The following is a 20,374-nucleotide window of genomic DNA, read 5'->3' as shown; positions in this document are numbered from 1 at the left end:
CCCTCCCCGGTGAGAGCCAGCGCTCTCCCACCCTGCTCAGTTACTGCAGGCAGAGGTGAAACAGGCCCTAACCCTGAAATCTTGTGTCAGCACTGAAACGGATCCGTGGCTTTTACACGCCAACTCTACCTGTTCTGCGCATTTAGTACATGTTTAACACGTCAGGCTGCGGACGGGTCGTGTTTGCGAACATTTGCAATCCCGGTGCGCGCGGGGCTGCGAGTCCCCTTGAAAATCCGGCTTGTAAAGTGCCGCCCTCAACACTGTACTCTCAGTTTTTGGGCAAAGCCCCGGCATCTCCCGCCTTCGCCACCACCCGAGAGGTGAAGGAACCTGCGGTGCCCGGCCCAACAGGGGGAGCGGGCCTGCGGCGCTCCCGGCCAGGCCGCAGGGGGCGGTCCGGGCCCGGCGCCTCTCGCCCCGGCGCAGGCGCCGCCGTGGGCTCGCGGCGGAGGGCAGCTCGCCCCGGGACGGCGGCTCCATGCGCTGCCAGGTAGGTGCCACCAGCCGGCGACCCTGGGGCCGGTCCGGCCGGAGGCTCGGCCGGTGCCTGGCAGGGCGGCAGGGCTCCCGCTGCCCCTGGCCCCGATGGGCAGCGGGAGCGGCCTGGGCAGCGGACGCGGATCCGCGGTCACTCACCGCCCGCCGCCCTCTCCTCCTTCCCCACCCTGTCCTGACAGCCGGGGTAGGAGAGACGCGGCTGAACCGATCGGCATCGAGATCTCGGCGCTCTGGTTCCGGTCGTGTGCTGGTATTTTGGGAGCGGTGTTCTGGGTAGGCCCCGCGGCCCTGAGCGCTGTCTGTTCCCCGGGCAGGTCTCGGTGCTGTATTTCGCCAGGAGCGCGGAGCTGGCGGGGCTGCGCTGCGAGACCCTCTCGGTGCCACGGGAGATCACCTCTCTCCAGCTCTGGGAGGAGATCGTCAAGGTCCACCCCAGGTATGCAGCAAGTTACCCTTGAGGTACACTTGAGGCACAAAGAAACGTGGATTTGTAAAATTTTTTTTTTGTAATGCAAATTCGGTATTTAGCATTGGACTGGAACACATAGCAGTACTTCAACAGCACAAAACCAATGGTGTTACCTTCTTTTGGTAACCCTAAACACTAAATGTTTTGTACAGCTGGAAGTGTTGTAGCTTTTTGTATACACAAGGAAGGCCCAGGTGCAGGAGATGTACCCAAATCGGGGCCTGAGAGTACACATGGTCCATTGTCCGGGAGGGCTGTGATATGGTAACCTGAAAACTACCATGTTATTGGGCTGTGGAGAGAGTGAGATGTTGCAAGGAGAGATCATGCAGAGCCAGGACAATAAATAAGAAATAAATTATAATATGTAGGTATTTCCAATTGCTTAGGTTAGACATCAGGAAGAAATTCTTCATTGAAAGGATGCAAAGATATTGGAATGAACTACCCAGGGACATGGTGGAGTCACTGTCCTTGAAGTTTTTTAAGGGAAGATTGGACTTTGTGCCATGGTCACAGAGTGCTTTTCAAACTTAATCGATTCTGTGATTAACTGTGCTGTGAGCCATTGGTCTGGGCCTATGGCACACTCTGCAAGGCAGGTCAGGAAGGGAACTGAAGCCCCCAGAGGCTTCCAGCCACTCAGCCTGACACAGCAATTATGGTCAGCCACTTCAATGCTCTGAAACACTGCTGTTTGCATTTCATAAGGAGTCTGGTCCTGAGAAAGTACTGTGTATGCTGTAAGGGTTTCAGCAGCATTGGTGCTCTTGGGAGTGTTAATAGAAATGTCCCCTGTGTTTAAAGCTGAGGGAAGGTGCTCAGTCCTGTCAAGAATGAGTCTGATGGACAAAGGTGGGACACCATTTTGGAGAGATAGAAGGGGGTAAAAAAAAGAGTAAATTATAAAAGAGGTTGTGGTCCTCAGGATTTAGTGCTTAGTGCTCTGGACTTACCATAACTTTGGACTTAGATGTCCAAGTCTTTCTTTAGTAAAATGCTCTCAAACACTGTGAAAAAAAATGAACTGTTTAACATTGGTATCTGTTTCCAAGTGAGAAACTCTTCACAAACCACTGGACCAGGGACCTTTTCCTCACAGAGAATTGAAATAAAGTGTGCTTGGGTGCTAGAGGCAGTAGGGAATGCATATATTTTACTTTGCAGCCTTTTTGTCTATGTCAGAAGCAGCAGCAGCACCGTTGGTCATTTTGCTGTAATTTGTCAACTTTGTCCTTTTATGAATGATGACTTGGGGCAGTTGAATTTTCTGGAAAAACTCAATGTAATTGTAGGGCATTGACCACAGACTTCTATTCACATTGCTAATGGATATTCAAATTACAGTTTGAGCGTACTTGATTGTGCTTTTCTGTTTGACACATTTTCCACAACTAATTAGCTTGCAAGGGACTTTAATTAGAGCCTGCCCTTCTAATAGGCGCTTCAGTTTCATGGCAGTGCACAGTTCTTTAGTGGCTTGCTTTGCTTTCATACAGTCCCTCCCTTCAGTCTGTTCTCTGAATCAGTGCTACTGTGTTTTGCTCAGTCTGTGCCTTGACTACTTTTGTCTATCTAGCTGGTAGGAAACAAGATGATTTTTACTTGTACTCTTTTGGTCTGCTTACTTGTTTCTACGCAATACAGCTGAGCTGGTTTGCCAGATTTTGTGGTCTCAAAGAAGAACTGTTATCATGCCTGTGTCATCTGTGAAGCAAAGTGAAAATTTTCCAAGATAGAAATCCATTTTAATTTAAGTGAAATGTACATTTTTAAGTTAAATCTGTAGTTAGAAACCATAGTTATTTAGCCAGACTGCAAAGCCTAAGCTCAGTGAAGTTACTTCAGTGAAAGACAGAAATAAACAGAAAGAGACAAAAGCTTTTGTATGCAATAGGAGTCAGAGCCTGCTGTAAAGGCAAGTCAACCTGACCTCAAATTTTTTTTCTGATAAAAAAGAACTAGTAGTAAAAGTCAAACAAAACCCATAGAAATGAATATGTATGAACCTATTATGAAACTGTATGCATATGTATTTGAGAAAGAGATAAAGAGAGACCTGAAGTTCTCAAAAGTAAGCATGCCTTTTTTGAAAAGAGCAATTTCCAATGCGTCCAGCGCTGTAATAAACATACCAACTTTACAACTTTGACAAAGTTGTAAAGTTCTCTTCTTTTCTCCGCAAAACATCTGAAGTAAAATGCAATTCTTTTTTCTCCTGTCTTACTACTATGGCCCTCATGCTTGCTATGTAATTGTACTTAGTCATAGAAATGATTCCCTGCCTCATAATATCCAGAGCTATGGATTCTCACAGCAATATCTCAGATAAAAAATTTGTAGAAGATCTGCCAGAAGACACATCACATTTGCTCTCTTAGTTCTGTGGCCATTCCTTATCAATAGGAGGTTTCAGACCTGTAAGTACAAAAGACCCAAAGTCTCACAAAATCTGAGCACGCACAAGAGCAACTCTCTGACTACTGAATTTTCATGAGATCTTATGAACACATACCACAATGCTTCTTGATGCATAAGAAAATTGCTCCAGTCCTGCCAGACTGCATCAAGACAGTATTTCCTTCTAATCCCAAATTGGATAGTTGCTGCCTCTTGAGTTACCAACTTTTTTATTGTAAGCTTCTGAAGTAGGTCTGGTATGGATTGGTTTTGTTCTAACATAGGCCTATGACAAATCCAGTTCCTGATTTCTGAAAATTATACTGATCTAATTTCTTTTAAGCCATTACAAGAAAATCCAAGATTAGGAGGTGTGTGTTTATTGTATTTTTGACAGTGTCTTGGAAGTGAAGTTGTGTAAGTCTCAGTGGTTTTTACCTCAGCTGCCCAATACTGGGCACCAGTTTGCTGTTTAATGAAATCTCATGGTTAGATGCAGACATTGTCTGGAAACCTATTTGTGCTCTTTCCAATCCCCCTCAGGCTTGCTCTCATCCGGGATCAAGTGGTGTTTGCTGTTCGGCAGGAGTACGTGCTTCTTGGAGATCAGCTCCTGGTCCTGCAGCCTGGAGACGAGGTTGCCATCATCCCACCAATTAGTGGAGGCTGAACCTGCCCAGGTTCTGTTAGGTAGGTATCACTTACTGCCTACTTTTCTGTGGAGTGTAATCTTGTGCTAAAATACCTCATGAATTCTGTGTGATGTTACAGGAACCTTTTCTTGTTTAGGTCTGAAGATGTGATTGCAGTTCTCTCCCTCCACCCCAGTACTCTTTTGAGAAAACCCAACTTGTGTTTCCGTCTGGTGAGTACAGTGGTGCTGAGCAGAAACTATAAGCCAATGTACCAGTAAATGATTAACTTGTATGCAGTAAATGGAAGACATTTGCCAGAGAGGTCAGGCATTGCTTTGAATCTGGGTTTTAGGTCTTGTTACTCTTTCCTGGTTGTTTCTTCCTACCAGTGGAAACTTAGCTTGCTTAAACAAGATAATAATGAAAAATTTCCTGCCGCTTTTAAACAGAAAAGGTAATAAAGTAAAAATAATTGACTGCTGCTTAGAAGTTTTGTTAGTTTGTGGCTGTTAAAAAGGTATCCTTAGAATAGCTTCATTTCTTTGCCCACTTTGAAGTGCCAGTCCATCTATTCACTGCAGCTTGTTCCATTGCTGCTGATCAAATTACTTCTCATTCCTAGGTGATCAAATGACTGGCTTCTACTCAGATAAATTAGAAGTGTCTTCTGTGTGGCTGTAACAGACTCATAGTATGAGGACCTGAATGTCCTGGAGAGCATAGTCAACTTTAGGATTAGAACTCTAATCCATGTTTATCAGAAATCTTCGTTTTAAACCGTTTGATTTGATGAGATAAATAGGAGGGACTGACAATATCACCACAGATTTACCAGCACTACACAGTGGTGTGTGCTGGTTGAATGTACTGTTGAACCAGGGCCTTGGACTAATTATAGTTTTATCCCACTGTACTAGACTTTCCTATCAGAAAGAAATATGTATGCAATTAAACCAAGTAATTGCTTGTTATTTGCAGTTAATATTCTCTCAGTGAGGCTGCTGAGAAGTGAATTTCACATGTAGACTAGTCTCTTGGGCAAACAGATAGTGTCTTGTGTTGTGCATAAATTGGGGCATGAGCACTGGATAAAAAGCAGTTGGCTGATGCTAGTATCTTCAGGAACAACAACAGAGTCTGTTTGGTTGCAGTTTTTCTATTGTGATATGGAAGAAAACGAAGATGTGCCAAAAGATTTTATCAAGCTCAAGTCTGAAAAGCTCTCTGTAGATGAAGTGTCAGAGCTGGTTGTTTCACCATACTGTGGGGCAGTGTCTCTGTTCATTGGTGAGTTTAATATCTGTGAGCTAAGTCACTAGTTATGTTACTAGTCTAATAAATGTAACTTAGGTTGTCCACATCCCCGACTAGTAGTTCTCAAATAAATCAGTTCTGGGTCTGAGTCCATTATGTTTAGAAAACAGTCTGAATTAGTAGAGCAAGACCATGGCAGCTCTTAAACAGCTGCCATGGGCTAAAGTGGTGTGGAGCTTTCTGGCTGATATGGCTATCATAGGACTGAACAGAACAGTAGCTCTGGAGCAGAAAACTGCCTGGGAGTTGTTCCCCTGTCCCTTGGGATACAACTTGTTCAGGGTAGGAAATGGAGTACTGTGGCTGTGACAACCGCATGTCCACACCTGTGTGTGGGGTTCTGTAACTCAGGTCTCAGTTGAAAGTGAAGTACTATCCTACCAGTGAGCTGGTGAAGGTCAGGCTGATAGCTCTGTATAGTGCTTAATGTATGTGCCACACATATGAAACTGCTTTGTGTTTAAACCTTAGTGCTACTAGGCTCCTAAATACTGGGAATTTAAAAATTATATGGGCAAATGCCATAATAACCTTACATAACCTTACCAGTTACCGCAGAAGATGTCCCAGCCTTGGGTATTGTGGGCTGCAGATCTGTGTAATATGTAAACTAAATTCTCCCTTTTATAGTAAAGATTTATCTTGTTCAAATAATCTCATTATGCACCCATGATTAGGGAAGTTGTTTATATTTGCACAGTGTTGACCTTGACCATAGCAAGAGATCCTGGGCTTTTACTTTGTATTAATGTAGTATATAATGTGTATTATAAAGATACAATATGTATTCATTTGCCCACTGCTTTTAGCTGATAAATCATTTTTGTTTAGGTACTACAAGAAATAATTTTGAAGGAAAAAAAGTGATTCACTTAGAATATGAAGCATATACTTCAATGGCAGAGACTGAAATAAGGAAAATCTGCAGAGATGTTAGAAAGAAATGGCCTTCAGTCAAACATATTGCAGTGCACCACAGACTTGGGTACGTATGACCAGACCCCATTCTTCTGCAACTGGAATATCAGTTCTTGTCTGCTGCATGGCTGTGCTTACATAGTTGCAGAACCCGCAAGAGTGTTTAGAAACCATAGTGCAGCAAAGCTGGCTGCCAGATCAAGCTCTTGCTCTGGAGCTAAGTTTCAAAAATTTTGTTTTCAAAAATGTGTTTATTGGTAGGGTTTACTGGAGTCCACACTTAGCCTGGAAGGATCTTTCGTGCTGATGTGATATTTTGAAAGTGGGGAGATATTTCACTCCAGGGAAGGGGAGGTTGTTAGTTTATTTTGTTCTTTATTTTTTAAAGGTGTGAAGTTGGCAGCATTTTCTTTTTCTCTTCTCTCTCCTGTTGAGGGGCTGCAGAATGTTCTTATTGTCAGATTTTAGTCTATTTATGCTACAAAAAGTCTGGAAGCATAGGCTGTGGGGCATGGTAATTGCCAGCCATGCTTGTGAGAGAGCCTCCTGTTGTTCCTTGAGTCTTCGATAAGCATTTTCCTTTTGATTCAAAACGTGTAATACTAGTGTCTGACATACTCTTAGGCCCTATCAGTTCAGAGAAGATTTCTTGCTAAAACTAGCAGGATTTTCAGAAATCCTGAAGGAATTTGGGATGTGATTGTAAAAGGTAACTAAGATAAAAGGCCTGAGGGGTGGTTTCCCTAGATTTCCTCTATAGTCAGCAGAGGGGGTGGCTGTCACGAGGGCAGGTCAAAGCATTTAGGCTGACATTTCTTCCTACAGACTGGGCTGAAGGAGTCTGACTGTAGAGGGAAGATTGGGGGGCAGATTTTGAGAGTGCTACAACTGCAAGGAGAAACACAGAACCTTGTGCTTCTCTTAAGTTTAACACAGCATACCAAGTAGGAAACTTGAGAATCTAAAATCAGAATTCATCAAAAATTTGGTTTCATTACAAAATCTGCATAGTGTGAGGCAGTTAATTTCTTCTTTCACAAATTCTTATGCAAACTGAGATGATTTCTTAGGTTTTTAGGTAAGAACTGGCTGTTCTAATTTGTTATTGTTCATTATTAAGCCAGCTTCCAATGAGTTTCCTATGCATTGTTACAAGTTAGCAATTTCCCCCTCTTAATTCCATAGGCTTAATTTAAAAAAAAAGAAAGAATAGAAGAAAAAAGCCTCTGTCTGGTGGGTTTATTTATTCTAGAGTGTGGAATTTTAACATCTGGTACTGATTTTGGTTATGGTTTTCTTTCTTTTAAAAAGTGTATAATCTTTTGGATGTGGTTTGACACTTGCTCAGTATGAATGAGTCAGGAGAGCATGTGGCCAGAATACTGACGTGACATGGCTACAACTTTTGGGTGCTCTTGATGTTAAGTGTTAGCTAAAGCTGCTGTTGTTCCTCTTCTCTCCCTAGTGTGGTTCCAATAACTGAAGCAAGTGTAATTATTGCAGTCTCCTCTCCGCACAGAGCAGAATCCCTTGAAGCAGTGATGTACTGCATCAATACCTTAAAAGCATCTGTTCCTATATGGAAAAAGGTATGTTTAGGGACAAAATCAAATTTAGGCCTGTGCTAGTCTTAGACATCTGGGCTGCCTTAGCAGCGTTCCAGGCTGTAGCAGCTGCTCCTGGTGAGTTGTCAGTGTCTGGCACCAGTGAGTTTCCTCTACTGCAGCCAGGCCCATTTGTGGCAGGTAGAGCATGTGGAAGGTTCTCCTGGACCTGTACCATCTAGCTCCTCTTTATTTTGAAACCGTCTTAGAGTGAAAGCGAAGGACGCCTGAGCTGTCCTCTTTTGAGTAGCAAAACTCAGTTCTGCACAGGCTTATGGAAGAATTTGAGTCAGCTTTGCTTTGGACAGCATTGCAGTTTGGAAGTAACAGGAGCATTTCTTGCCTGTCTGTTTGCCCCTCATTGCTGTGGCCATGAGAAAGCACAAAGCACTAAGCAACAGCACACAATGAGCAGAAGTCCCAAAGCTTTATAGGCGCACAACAGTGTGTGGAGAAACCAGCCCAGGTCTAGAAAGTGCCTCATTGTATAAATTCAGTGTTGCATGCGAGTAATGAGCATTATCTCTGCCTCCTCTCCCTGGCAGAACTTGGTATGTGGTTAACAGTGATATTCCACACATTACTTCACTTTTTTGATACCTCCTCAGGAGATGGAAGTTCTCTCAGAATAAATAAGCAGGGACTCAGAATTTGATGCTTAGGACTGGACTGCTGCTGGTAATCCAGTCTGTCCTTAAGATCTATTAGTAATGTATTTAGTGTATTAATGTAATTTTTGTTTTAATATTGACATTTTGTTACATCTAAATTTTTGTCTTAAAACAACGGTACAGTAGGTTAATATAGCAGCATGAATGCTGTGTACTCTACAGCTATTATATAATTTCTTCTAAATCTCTTTGTTGAATTGACTTCAGCTTAGGTGGGCCCTTTTAAATTCAGTGGGGATCAGCCTGGGGTTCAGCCAAGTCCATATGTTCTAAGGGTGCTGCCCTCTCTTCTGCTTGCCAGCCAAGTGCTGTGCAGACCTGATGTGATCAGTAAATGATAGTGGGATGGCTATTCAGTTTGGCCTGGCTTGTAGCTGTATGTAGCAGACTCACAACATTTCCCATTCTTTGTTTATATTACAGGAGATTTATGAGGATGAATATTCTTGGAAAGAAAACAAGGAATGCTTTTGGGCAAATTCAGAAAAATAATTGTACTTCTTTGAAAATAAAGTGTTACTCTTCCTAATGAGCATATTTACCTTTGAGTTTTTACAGCGATTCTCTGTTTCTAAATGGTTCTAACAGATGTTTCAATTTCAATAATTTAGTTTGGACTGAGTGAAATGAATGAGGATAAATTAGGGGTTTTACTGTCCTTTGGAATTGCCTTTGTGTGCATTTTTAACATGGAGTCAGTTTTTAAAAGAATCTTCCCTAAAATTCTTTGTGGCAAGGTTTAGACTACTCTGTGATAAATACTGTTCTAATTCTTTTACCTTGGTAGTCTGTGTTCTCTGTCTGCATGACAGGTCACCACAGGACAATTGCATTTTTTTCAATCTTAAAGTTCAGAGAGGTTTAATTTTATATGACTGCAGACAAAGTTTGCAAACTTTATGCTATTTTGACATTCTTCTAACATGAAAGCTACTTGAAGTAGATAAACTATTTTAGTGCAGACAGAGGAGAAAATACTAACTATACCCCAGAGTTATTAAATTTTTAGTAGTGCTTATTTTCCAGTAGCTCTGTCTCACACATTTTTACTGTGCAGCTGATACTATGAATCCATTGAATTAAACAATATGGATAGGGATTGATACAAAGTTAAAGCTAGTACTCTACCAGCAAAAAGAATTGCATTAGCAATAAAATGCCAATCTGTAACTACTTAATGATGTGTAGACAAAATTTTGAAGTGACTTTTTGGTTGTGTAGTTGTGTGGTGCTACAAGAGGAAAAACCCAAGCCAGCTATTACTACAAATACACAACTATAGTGTAATTATGTTCAGTAATTTGACTTAATATGTGTGGGGATTAAAAGTCATCAAATGGAATAGTTTTTCAAAGAAAAGGGAGTTTTTTGAACTTACTGCAATTCATATATGTATTTATATTCACATTTCAGATTTAATCTTATTACAGTTTTTCTCTTGTTACTGTTTCGAAAACTAGTTAAATGAACTGACATAATATGCCTGGGTTTCTCTGGAAATATTGGGTTATGTGTCTGAGCAAGGTCATTTTATTTGTTATTCTACTGTGCCATGGTAGTATTTAGATGCTAAGAGTTCAAAGTCCTATTGTGTATGGCACTTCTGCTAATGCTGGGAGGCAGTGTTATCTAGTTGTCATTATCAGTGCAGACAAGGTAGATACAAGTGAAGGAAAATAAGGTAATGCAAAATTATTTGCTCAGTTGCTCATATATATGTTCCTATATCATATATAGTTATTTATAATTCAGGTGCAAGGTCGTACTCCTGAGTCAGGGCAATCCCAATCACAAGTACAAGCTGGAGGGAGAATGGATCAAGACTAGCACTGGGGAGAAACACTTGAGGGTATGTGTGAACAAAAAGCTCAGTATGAGCTGGCAATGTGCACTTGCAGCCAAGATATCTGGCTCTGTCCTGGGCTGCACCAAAAGCAGCAGAGCCAGCAGGTCAAAGGGTTTGATTCTGCTCCTCTGCTGTGCCCTTAAGGGACCCTACTGGAACACTGCATCTGGTTCTGGAGCCCCCAGTGCAAGTTTTGTTGGAATGAGTCCAGAGGAGGACCATTAAGTTTATCAGAGGACTAGAACACCACTCCTATGAAGACAGGCTGAGAGCTGGGGTTTTTCAGCTTGCAGAAAGCTCCAGAGAAACCTTACATCACCTTTCAGTACCTAAACAGGGCTTACAATAAGTTTGGAGGGGGAATTTTCACAAGTTCAGCTTTGAGCTGAACTGAGGGTAGGCTTGGATCAGATAATAGGAATAAACTCTTTACTCTGAGGGTGGTGAGGCACTGGCACAGGTTGCCCAGATAAGCTGCGGATGCCCCATTCTTGGGAAGGTTCAAGGTCAGGCTGGACAGGGTTCTGAGTAACCTGGTCTAGTGGAAGGTGTCCCAGCCTATATCAGGATGGTTGCAGCTTGATGATCTGTAAGGTCCCTTCCAACACAAACCAGTCTTTGATTCTGTAATCATTACATCACATACTAGTGAAACTTCAGCTGTATATTGTATTTTATTGTGTCTGCAAAAATCTACTAAAAACTTCTAGCTGCACAAAGTAAAATGGGGAAAGTAGGTCATGATAGTTTTTCCCCCCCCGGGGATTTTAATCACTTTTAATACTTAGTTACTGTATCTGAATTAAGCAAATTGTAAAGAAACATACAGCTTCAGTCGGAAACATTGTTAAACTGTGCTTATTAAATTATTGATGTACTTTCCTCAGTGGAAGTCAGGCCTTCATCTGCAGGACAGCAGCTGCTCTTTGCATGTTTACAGATAACACACTCTACAAACCATGTGAGCCCTATTATCTAGGCAGAGGTGGTCAAGTACAAGACTGAGTTTTCGGTTTTTTTGGGGGTTGGAGAGAAGCCCTCTGCTGTTTGAATGTCATTTTTCCTGGGAATTGTACAGAATACTGAGCACAATCACTTGCCTTGTGAAAGAACTATTTTTCACTTCAGAAGAGAAAGAAATACATGAACTTTTTTGTACTTGATGTTAATTTTTCCATGTTTATGTTTGCTGTTACTATGCAACTAATTAGTGTATTAATTTCACAAAAATAAATGTTAGCTTGTTTTTCAGTGGATATTTTATGAATTAAGTAAAACTTATGCAGTGGTTCCATACTAGTGTGCTCTGATACAGAAAATCAATAGTATATCTTAGTTACCATTGTTAAATTCTATTTGGGACCCCATGATCAGGGGCAATTCCTGAGTTGCAGTAGTGTCTCTTTAGTGCCTTTCTAGCACTGCAGTCTCCTGGAAGATTTTTCCAGGGTGACCTTAAGTGCACCTTCCCCATCAGCAATGCAGCTGGGAAGGAGGGTGCAGAAGAGAGAATAATTGTGTACTTCCCCACAGTGACCAGGAACAATGAATGGAAGAGATGTTGTACTGAGTCACAGCTGAGTGTTACAATGTGTGTATGCTGCCATGGTAAAGACAATGAAATGTCATTTTTTTGTCCCTAGCTGTGCATGAGGCAAGTACTGCTTTGTTCTGGAACAATGATATATCAGTCTTGTGTAACTTTGGGTTCTTCAGCTGGCATGTAAAAGCGAAATGGAAATGTTTCTGGGAGGGATGGTGTGTTAATTAGAGGTAAAATGTATCTCACTGAAATTTAAGTTCATGCTCTGAACTCAGTGTTCTGCCTCCCTCTGTAGGGCTACCCTCTCTGCTAGGGCAGTATTATCATAAGAGGGCAGATTACTGTATTCTAAGATAAATGCTTAAGCTGTGTCTGAAGTGTCCCAGAAGCATTTACAAATTGCCAGGCCAAGGGATGAATCCCAGCAGTGTCTCAATGTGTGTTAAGAAAAGATGTTGCAATTCTTGCTGTCCACACATGCAGAACTGCAGTGCTGGATGAGGGCTGCTCTGTGTTATGGTGAGGTCCATTGAGTGGGATGATAGACAGCTGCAGATCTGTCTACAAGGAAGACCCAGCTTTCTGGGATGAGTCCAGCTGCTTCTCTTCCTTGTCCAGAGTGAAGGCTAATCCCACCTCTCCATGAGACCAGCTGTGTTGAGTTGGTGGCTCTGGTGCATAGAGCAATGCTCCCAGACACAAATGCTACAGACCCAGAGGGTCACCATGTGATTCCTGTAGATATCTGCCAGATGAAGGCTGTCTGTGGAAGTGCATGTCTTCAGAGCGATAATTTGTCCTTCTGAAAAGATGCTTTAGTCTTGGCTGGCAAATTTTGAATACACTGATCCAGCCCTTTGTCTGGCTGAACATCCATGTACCAGCACTGATTGATTTTAAGCATTTCCTTTCCTGATTTTGAGCATTGTGCTTTGTTCTCAAGAGAAGCTCAGCCTGATGCATACGATGAAAACAGCAGCTGATGGATTGTCATGGAATAGTGGGGCGGGGGAGGAAGGGGTTTTTTATAAGGGGCCTTCCCAGGAGATGGCAGCCGAGAGATGGCTGAGCTCAGGTGCTGCCCAAGCTGGCAAATACAGGCCCTCACTTTGGCTGTTGCTCATGAAAGTGGCACTGCGGCTCTCAGGAATGAAGCCTTTAGATGCTCAACTTTGAACTAGATGTTTGGCCTTTCGCTCTGCTCACTTTATGCACAGCTGTTCCAACTAAGTTGTAGTTTTATAGAGTAGCACATTCATTTGTTGCTTCAGAAGCATTAAAAGGAAGAACTGGTAAATCTAATCATTAACAAATTAGATGTTAAAGCAGACAGTGCTGCCCTTTCCCTTTTAAAATGCTGTGAAAAATAGCCTTGAGCATTAAATGCCATTAAATACAATTAACTGTCCTGTAGAGGTGATTGAAAAGAGTTCAGAATAGACTGATGACTATAAATTACCAGTTTCTTTGAGCACCTTAGGCCAGTTTTTTGAAAAACAAACACACCATAAAGTTTGATTGTAACAACTTACCATAATTAGCACCCTGATCTATCTTTGTAGCAGTTCTTTCTATAAAAGTTCCATTTTGACTATTTTAAGAGGCAAGTACATTTTAAAAACTGCTAGCATACTAAAACCTGTGATTGCATACAAATAATTGACTGATTAACTGAGAACAAAAAGGTTCACTTAAAATGTAGGACTCAACTTTTTTAAAGCTATGAAAATGTACACTTCATTTACTTTCACAGGCAATAAAAAATTGAGGTAATTAGCTATAGATTTTGAGATGCATTTTCATACCTTAATTCTTTTAGTCTTTAATTTGCAATCTTTTGTTGTAGTTCCGTTTTGGATGGGCTTTAACCCCAGTCAGCAACTCAGCCCCACCCAGTCATTCACTCACACTGCCACTAGTGGAATGGGGGAAGAGAATAGGAAGAGTAAAAGTGTGAAGTCTCATGGGTTGAGATGGAAGTTTAATAGGGAAAGTAAAAACTGCTCATGCAAGCAAAGCAAAACAAAAGAATGCATTCACCACTTCCCACTGGCAGGCAGGTTGAGTCAAACTCAGAAAAGCAGAGTTCCATTGCATGTGACAGTGGCGTGGGAAGACAAACACCAAACACTCCGACTGCCTGTGGTCAGTTGTGGGCAGTTGTCACATCTCTGTCCTTTTCCCACTTTCCTGTGCACCCCCAGCCTCCTCACTGGTGAGGTGGGGTGAAGAGCAGCAAAGGCCTTGAACCTGTGAGCACTGCTTACTGACAGATAAAACATCCCTGAGTTATCAACAGTTTCCAGCAGAAATTCAAAACACAGCCCCATACTAGCTACTGCACCTCTGCCCCAGTCAAAACCAGCACATACATAAGTCAGTATATAAGGAATCTAGCTCGTAATTCTGCAAACAATTAAGACTTGCTGAAAGACGGAACTTTGTGCCTTAAGATTTGGTTCATCTGATATTCTGTGATGGAAGTGTCAAAATTGGTAGCCTGAAACCTAAGTGTTTATGTACCACTGGTAAAAGTATGGAGTAATTGAAAGTGGAAATTTAAAGCTATGTAAAAATGTGTAGTTTTCAGGTGGTACTTTTTGACAATATTGTCTTCCTGTCATCTTTCTATTCATAGCCAAGTTCCTCCCTCTCTTCTTTTGCCACATTGTTCCTGTTGAAAAGTTGAACTCAGCTTTTCCAACATATGGTGGGGTATAGCCAGAGCCAGAGTTGTGAAAAGCTACTGCTGACCAATTCTGTAAATAGATAAAGTGCAGAGACTAGCAGAATGGGATGTGATTTTAGATAGCAGTGATAATAAGCCCATGTTTATAGGAAGGCCTGGCCATGGTAATGTTTTAACACCATCTACTCAGCTAGAGCTTTACAAATATTTTGCGCTTAGGTGAGCTGGGTTACAGTACAGTACAACTTACTGGTTATGTTTCACTCTGGACTGTGATCTGCAAGACTTCAGGTGCAGTGTCTTTGTCTACCTAGCAGAGTCATCCCCTCAGGTTCTCACTGTGTGCTACTGGGACAAAGCCATATTTGGCCCCATTTTATGCAGGGCTTTTCCAGTAGCATTGGTTCTCTTTAGGGTGCTGTGTAAAAATAAATGAGTCTGTGTTCAGCAGTAGTCTTGGGTTTTATTGCAGTAATGCTGTTAGGCCCTCAGACAGGCCACCACAGTGATACAGTCCCTGCTCCCACAGAGCTTACATGCTAGCTTTTAGAAGTCAACTTTATTATAAACACTCTCGTATATTCCAATTTTATACATAGGCTCACATGAAACCTACTCAGATTTTGGACTTGATTCTAGTACTTCAGGAAATCAGCAGCTAGATTTCAAGACCAGAATCAGATATAACTTGAGTTTGCTGAAGGTATTACTGACTTTTTTTGCTGCAAGCACAAACAGAAGTACATGCTGAAGCTGAAAATTTCAGGGTATTTAAAACATGCTGCTTTAAAAAAGTAAACTTAAAAGGAAAAAACAAACCAAACCCTTGCACAAAATACAAAATATACATAATATTTCCAGTATTATTTACGGTTGTGCCAACTTAAAAGTGCAATAGACTTACCCATTACAAAAACTGAATATCCATTTAAGTATTAATTGTAAAAGAAAAATAAACTAGTAACTTGGAGTGGTTAGGTTAGAATACAAAAACCTTACCCATTGCTATGTCTCCCTTTTATTTTGGAAAAGCAGTATTGTGTCCAGGCTGGGAAGGAGAATTATATTGTCCATGTCAAACTATAACCCAGTGAAGGCTAGTGAATTGAATCATTGCTACCTGATTGATAAACTGTTAAATCCCCAAAGAAGATGCATATTGGATATTGACCTGTACTTCCCACTGAATGCAGAAGAAGGAAATCTGGGTCAAGGCCTGAATTGCCTGGTAGGCAGCACCAGAAATTGAAAATTCTACCATCTGGTGTATTGTGAAATTCCCTCTCTGCTCTGGAGTGCATGACCCTGATTATGTAGGAACTTCCCACATACATGGCTGTAGGGGTTATTTTTTTCTGCACAAGTTTATATAAGAATTGAGGCAGACAAATTTTTTCTTTCTACTCTCAGAGCATTTGCTCTCAAAGTTTATAATTACAAGTCAGGAGCTTATTCTTTAGATTTATGCAATTGATATTTTTTTCCCACTTTTTAAATATTTGTTTTGGTCACAGACTCAGCTGATGGCAATAATCTCTTGTTTGATAATTGATATAAGAATCTGAATTGTTTTTCAGAATGTTAGAAAAACCGCAACAAAATGTCCCAAAACATAACATTTCATAGATACAAAATAAATTCAAAACATATAAAACTACACTGAGCATAATCCAGCTGTTGCTGCAAATGAAGCTGTTATTTGCCAAAGAGATGGTTGGCTTTTGACTGATTAGCTATTAAAAAAGACTGAGTAAAACTTTCAAACGTGCTTAAGCCTAGTCCCTCAAAAAATAATGGAAAAGTGCCTAAGCATAATTACAAGCCAGCTTTGGGGGGAAGAAACCATGACTTCGTGTTCTCAATCAGGCACATTTGCATGTTTTACTCTTCAAGTAAATCACCTCAAGTTGGAGACAATCTCACTTGCATGGCAGCATGCATACAAAAAACACACACATCTTCTCTCATAATCAATTTTAAGTTTAACTGACAGGCATGAGAGAGAAAGGCAAGCAAAAGGCCAATTCCCCTGACTGTTACCAGTCTTACAGCATGGGCCTTGTATAAGACTGAGCTTTCATTATAACCAGGCAGCGTAACAGCATGTGATAAACTTGAGGTGTGTAACCAACACAAAGTCACTCAAGTGTTGTGCTCAGAGCTCATTCCAGAGCACTACAGTACTTCACTGTATAAAACATAAGTTAACTTCATCAAGACATGAACAGGTAGGACCAAAAAAAATGTGGTAGGTAAGGAGGTTGTACTGAACTTTGGTCTCCTGGAGGGCACTGAGATGCTAAAGAAGTAAGTGCAGTAAACATTTTACAGAGCTTAGATCTTCACTATCCCCTTTTGTAACGTGCATAAGTCCTCAGTCAGCTATCCCCTTTAGTTCACTCTATGCTCTTAGTCTCGCAAAATCTTTCAGTACAGAATTAAAGACAAGATCTTGACTGTCTTTTCTATTTATGTCAAAGACCAAACTGGTATCAGAGGGACCGAGAGTATAAAGGCCAGCATAACAGTAGTCGTGCTTCTCAAGATGAAAATGAGTAATAACATTGCAGAGAACATGCTGTAAGTGATTATGAAATTCATATTTTCTTCTCAGGAAGAAAGTATGCAGAAGACAGTTATACATACTATTAGACAATACTTCCCCAAAACAATATCCTTCAGTAATTTAGTTGTGACCTTAGTGCAAGAAATATGGTGAACTTTTGGAAGACTTTGCCCAACCAGTTGTCCTGTAGCATCCAGACAGACATCTTCATACACAGTTCTATACACATTGTCATGGTTTGACCAGGAAGAAGTTGGGAATTCTGGGAAGCTGTGGTCAAACCAATGAAGGTTTTGGGTTTGAGACTGGCGTCCGGTGTGGCCAGTGGGTTTTGGACACACCTCCGAGAATACACAGGGGTTAAAAGCAGGGCACTGCCCTGGCATTTCCTCTTTTGGATACCGCGGCGAGGAGTTCAGATCTCTCTCCCCCGCCCAGCCTGTTGCTGCTGGGCGGGGGAGGGGCCAGCCATGCGGTAAGGCCTGGACAGAGATGGTGTTGAGGGGGCTTCGAGGATGGAAGGGTGGGGGAGCCCCAAGAGACATCGGGCAGCCAGCCCCCCCCCCCCTCTCCCCCCCAGGAGAGCAGCCAGCGAGAAGGGGGAGGAAGACTGCCCGGCCGCAGCGGCAGCGTGTGGGCAGCATGCGTGGGAGCCGTTCCGGGACCGACAGACAGAGACTGAAAACTTTTAACCCTTTCTTGCATGATTGGGGCCTTACAAAAATGCTAATCCTCCTCGAAGCTGAATAAGAAGGGAGACGAGAGATGAGATGACTTGGCTCGGAGATTGTGGAGATGATTGGATGGGGAGAGATGATTTGGAGTGGCCTGTTGGCTGGACTTTCTCTTGTAGCCATGGACTCAGTTGTTCCTGTGACACAGACTGCATTTAGGGGGAGGCAGTGCCTCAAAACCAGGAGGGTTCATTTGTGAGGACCCCCCGGCCCCAGGGGGTTGGAAATATATGGGGGGGACAGTTGTCCCAAAAGCAGAGACTGTGCCTTTTTGGAGTGAGACAAGGCATCCTTGAAAGACCACCCTAAAAGCAGCTCTGGCCATGTCTCGGTGGTGAGAGCACTGAGCATGGAAGGAACATGTCACAAGCGGCAAATGGACTTTTCCGGGCGGTGCCGCAGTGACAAGGAAGCATCCGGGATTTCAGTGTGTTTCCAGAAGCCTATGGAACAAGAAGGACTCCGTTCCTCTTCATGAACTGCAGTTTGAGTATACTAAAGTGTCGTGCCGGGCTGGGCAGTTGGTATTTTTGAGAGAATGTATTGGATTGGGAAAGTCAGGGAGTGGGGAGGAGGAAAAGTGGTTTTTGTAAGGTTTTCAATTTTTTCCTTTTCCTTATAGTCTTTCCTATTTTCTTTTTTTCCTGTAGTTTTAGGTAATAAAGTGTTATTTATGTTTAAGTTGGAGCCTGTTTTGCTTATTCCTGGTCACATCTCACAGCAGACACCAGGGTGAGGCATTTTCATGGGGGCACTGGCTCTGTGCCAGGCTCAAACCATGACACACATATAGATCAGTTAAAGCAAAGGTTTGCTGGTGGAAATTGTTTTTCTAAAACAATAAGGATGGAGCCAGTCAATGAAAAAATGACTTTTCTTCTCCCAGTCTGGAAGCAGTATTCACCACACATTCATCATCAGCTTAATAGAAAATGTTGTTTAACACATGTGGTACTTGTCAACTGAATTACCAAGTGATGCTGTTCCACAATAATCTGAAATAAATTCTTCTGTTTCACTCTGCAGTGGATCAAGAGAAGGGCTGCTGGAACAGTATGTTACTGTATACTCCGGACCTGCCAGTTCTAAGGGTTAAGTTTGTTTGAAAGGCAAAAATTTACAAGAAAAGGCATTATAAATCATTTTTGAAAAAACCAAACTGTCCTGCAGTTACTCTTATAATAGAGTAGAATCTATAAAATATTTCATCTATAAAGACACTTTCATTAAAAATGTTTAAATGTTACTAAGCTTTAAGGCACTCCAGCTGAAGGACTGACTGATCACAACTACTATTGGTGGCTCAGATCTCCTCTTTATCCATGTAACTCATCTTCAGTCTTTGTCCTTTGTAAGTTCTGCAATTTCATCGACATCTTCTATATCCTGTGTCATTTTCTCGTACTGTCTCTTGAAGAAGCCAAGCTGTGAGAAGTATTAAAATAACACCACATTGCAGTCAGTCATTGATAATTCATTGCTCAGCAAAACTAAATACTGTGATGGTAAAAATGCACCTGTGTGCACGCATACACTATAGAGTTTGATTTGTAGACAATTCCTGCCTCTAAAATGAAAGGAGGTGGGCCCTAAACTCCTACCTGGTGCAACTGAATGCTAGAGCAGCAGTGCTGATTAGCCAGTTTTCTCCCTGCTGAGATATGGACATTTCCATGATGCCTTGGTGTGCCAAGAAGCGCTTCAAACACCAATGCCCTGGCACACAGAAAAACTTTCCCCTTTTTCTATGTAACCTTTGTAATTTACTTTTTGCCCCTGCCCTTTCTTTCCCTTTCTTTTGTCTGTTCTTTTGTCCAAAATATGTCCTCTCTCACCCTGTTCATAATCCCCACCCTTGTCCACTGGGAATATCATGGGTGTTCAGAGCCCAGATAGGATATTATGGAAGGAGGCAGACAGTGTTGAAAGGAAAAAAAGTAAATGTCACAGCCCCTGTTTTGAATGATTGGCAGGTGATTTAACATCTTCATCTTACCGCTTTCCATAAGGACTCATTTCATAAACCCTTCTAAAATATGTCAAGGGTGTAATGTCAACGCAGTATTATTCATACCACCAAACTGCAGATGTGGTTTTGTTTCACACTAGAGAAGAGAGATTCCAAAGAAAATAGCCCAAATTTATTTATCCCTTTCTGGTTTTAAGATATAAGTACCAACTTACTTTCCACAAAACAGCAACCAGTACCAACAGCAAGAGGAGTCCAGCCAATATGCTGCCAATCACAACACCTACTGGTACCTCAGCTTTCTCATCTGGCTTCATTATTGTAACTGGGATCTGAAACAGAGAGATTGTGTCTTAGGGGCTCATGTGAACTGCAAATAAGGTAGGATTTGTAAACCAATGATCAAGAATGCCTGGACTGCACCTATTCCAGGATCAGTGACTGGAATGCACCAAGCAATTGCAGCCCTTTCACTGGTGTCCATGGGTGTCTGGTTGCACTGTGGCACACAGCAA

At 41.9% G+C, this 20,374-nt stretch overlaps 3 protein-coding genes and 1 long non-coding RNA gene across 8 annotated transcripts in view; 2 read left to right on the top strand and 2 right to left on the bottom strand.

The window, feature by feature from the left end:
- LOC141727229 (uncharacterized) overlaps window positions 1-819 on the bottom strand; it is a 50,187-nt gene extending 49,368 nt beyond the window's left edge. For both annotated transcript variants that reach the window (XR_012578283.1, XR_012578284.1), the window contains exon 1: window positions 640-819. This is a non-coding gene — a long non-coding RNA (uncharacterized LOC141727229). The remainder of the gene's footprint in view (window positions 1-639) is intronic.
- On the top strand, window positions 348-4,052 carry LOC141725183 (molybdopterin synthase sulfur carrier subunit-like). The gene is made up of 3 exons (XM_005490669.4): window positions 348-493; window positions 816-937; window positions 3,914-4,052. The coding sequence occupies exons 1-3, from the start codon at window positions 482-484 to the stop codon at window positions 4,038-4,040; spliced, it is 261 nt and encodes an 86-aa protein (XP_005490726.1). The 5' UTR covers window positions 348-481; the 3' UTR covers window positions 4,041-4,052.
- On the top strand, window positions 3,997-18,571 carry LOC102070545 (molybdopterin synthase catalytic subunit). Its single transcript, XM_074533493.1, has 6 exons — window positions 3,997-4,060; window positions 4,160-4,235; window positions 5,157-5,292; window positions 6,151-6,304; window positions 7,703-7,826; window positions 8,936-18,571. The coding sequence occupies exons 3-6, from the start codon at window positions 5,172-5,174 to the stop codon at window positions 9,002-9,004; spliced, it is 468 nt and encodes a 155-aa protein (XP_074389594.1). The 5' UTR covers window positions 3,997-4,060; window positions 4,160-4,235; window positions 5,157-5,171; the 3' UTR covers window positions 9,005-18,571.
- ITGA2 (integrin subunit alpha 2) overlaps window positions 18,174-20,374 on the bottom strand; it is a 67,271-nt gene continuing 65,070 nt past the window's right edge. For all 4 annotated transcript variants that reach the window (XM_026795629.2, XM_014269593.3, XM_014269592.3 and 1 more), the window contains 2 exons: window positions 20,075-20,191; window positions 18,174-19,315 (listed from right to left, as the gene is read on the bottom strand). In XM_026795629.2, coding sequence (XP_026651430.1) covers window positions 19,226-19,315; window positions 20,075-20,191 — 207 coding nt within the window. In that variant the 3' untranslated portion in view covers window positions 18,174-19,225. The remainder of the gene's footprint in view (window positions 19,316-20,074; window positions 20,192-20,374) is intronic.

This window comes from Zonotrichia albicollis, chromosome Z (genome assembly GCF_047830755.1).
Source record: "Zonotrichia albicollis isolate bZonAlb1 chromosome Z, bZonAlb1.hap1, whole genome shotgun sequence".
NCBI classification, from domain to species: domain Eukaryota; kingdom Metazoa; phylum Chordata; class Aves; order Passeriformes; family Passerellidae; genus Zonotrichia; species Zonotrichia albicollis.
Note: the sequence above shows the minus strand (reverse complement) of the source record. Positions and strands in the feature narration are given on the sequence as shown.

Coding starts and splice junctions, on each gene's coding strand:
- LOC102070545 (XM_074533493.1), top strand. CDS start 5,172: ATGGAAGAAAACGAAGATGTGCCAAAAGATTTTATCAAGCTCAAGTCT. Junction 6,305..7,702: donor GCAGTGCACCACAGACTTGG/GTACGTATGACC, acceptor TTCTCTCCCTAG/TGTGGTTCCAATAACTGAAG. Junction 7,827..8,935: donor CTGTTCCTATATGGAAAAAG/GTATGTTTAGGG, acceptor TTTATATTACAG/GAGATTTATGAGGATGAATA.
- LOC141725183 (XM_005490669.4), top strand. Junction 938..3,913: donor ATCGTCAAGGTCCACCCCAG/GTATGCAGCAAG, acceptor AATCCCCCTCAG/GCTTGCTCTCATCCGGGATC.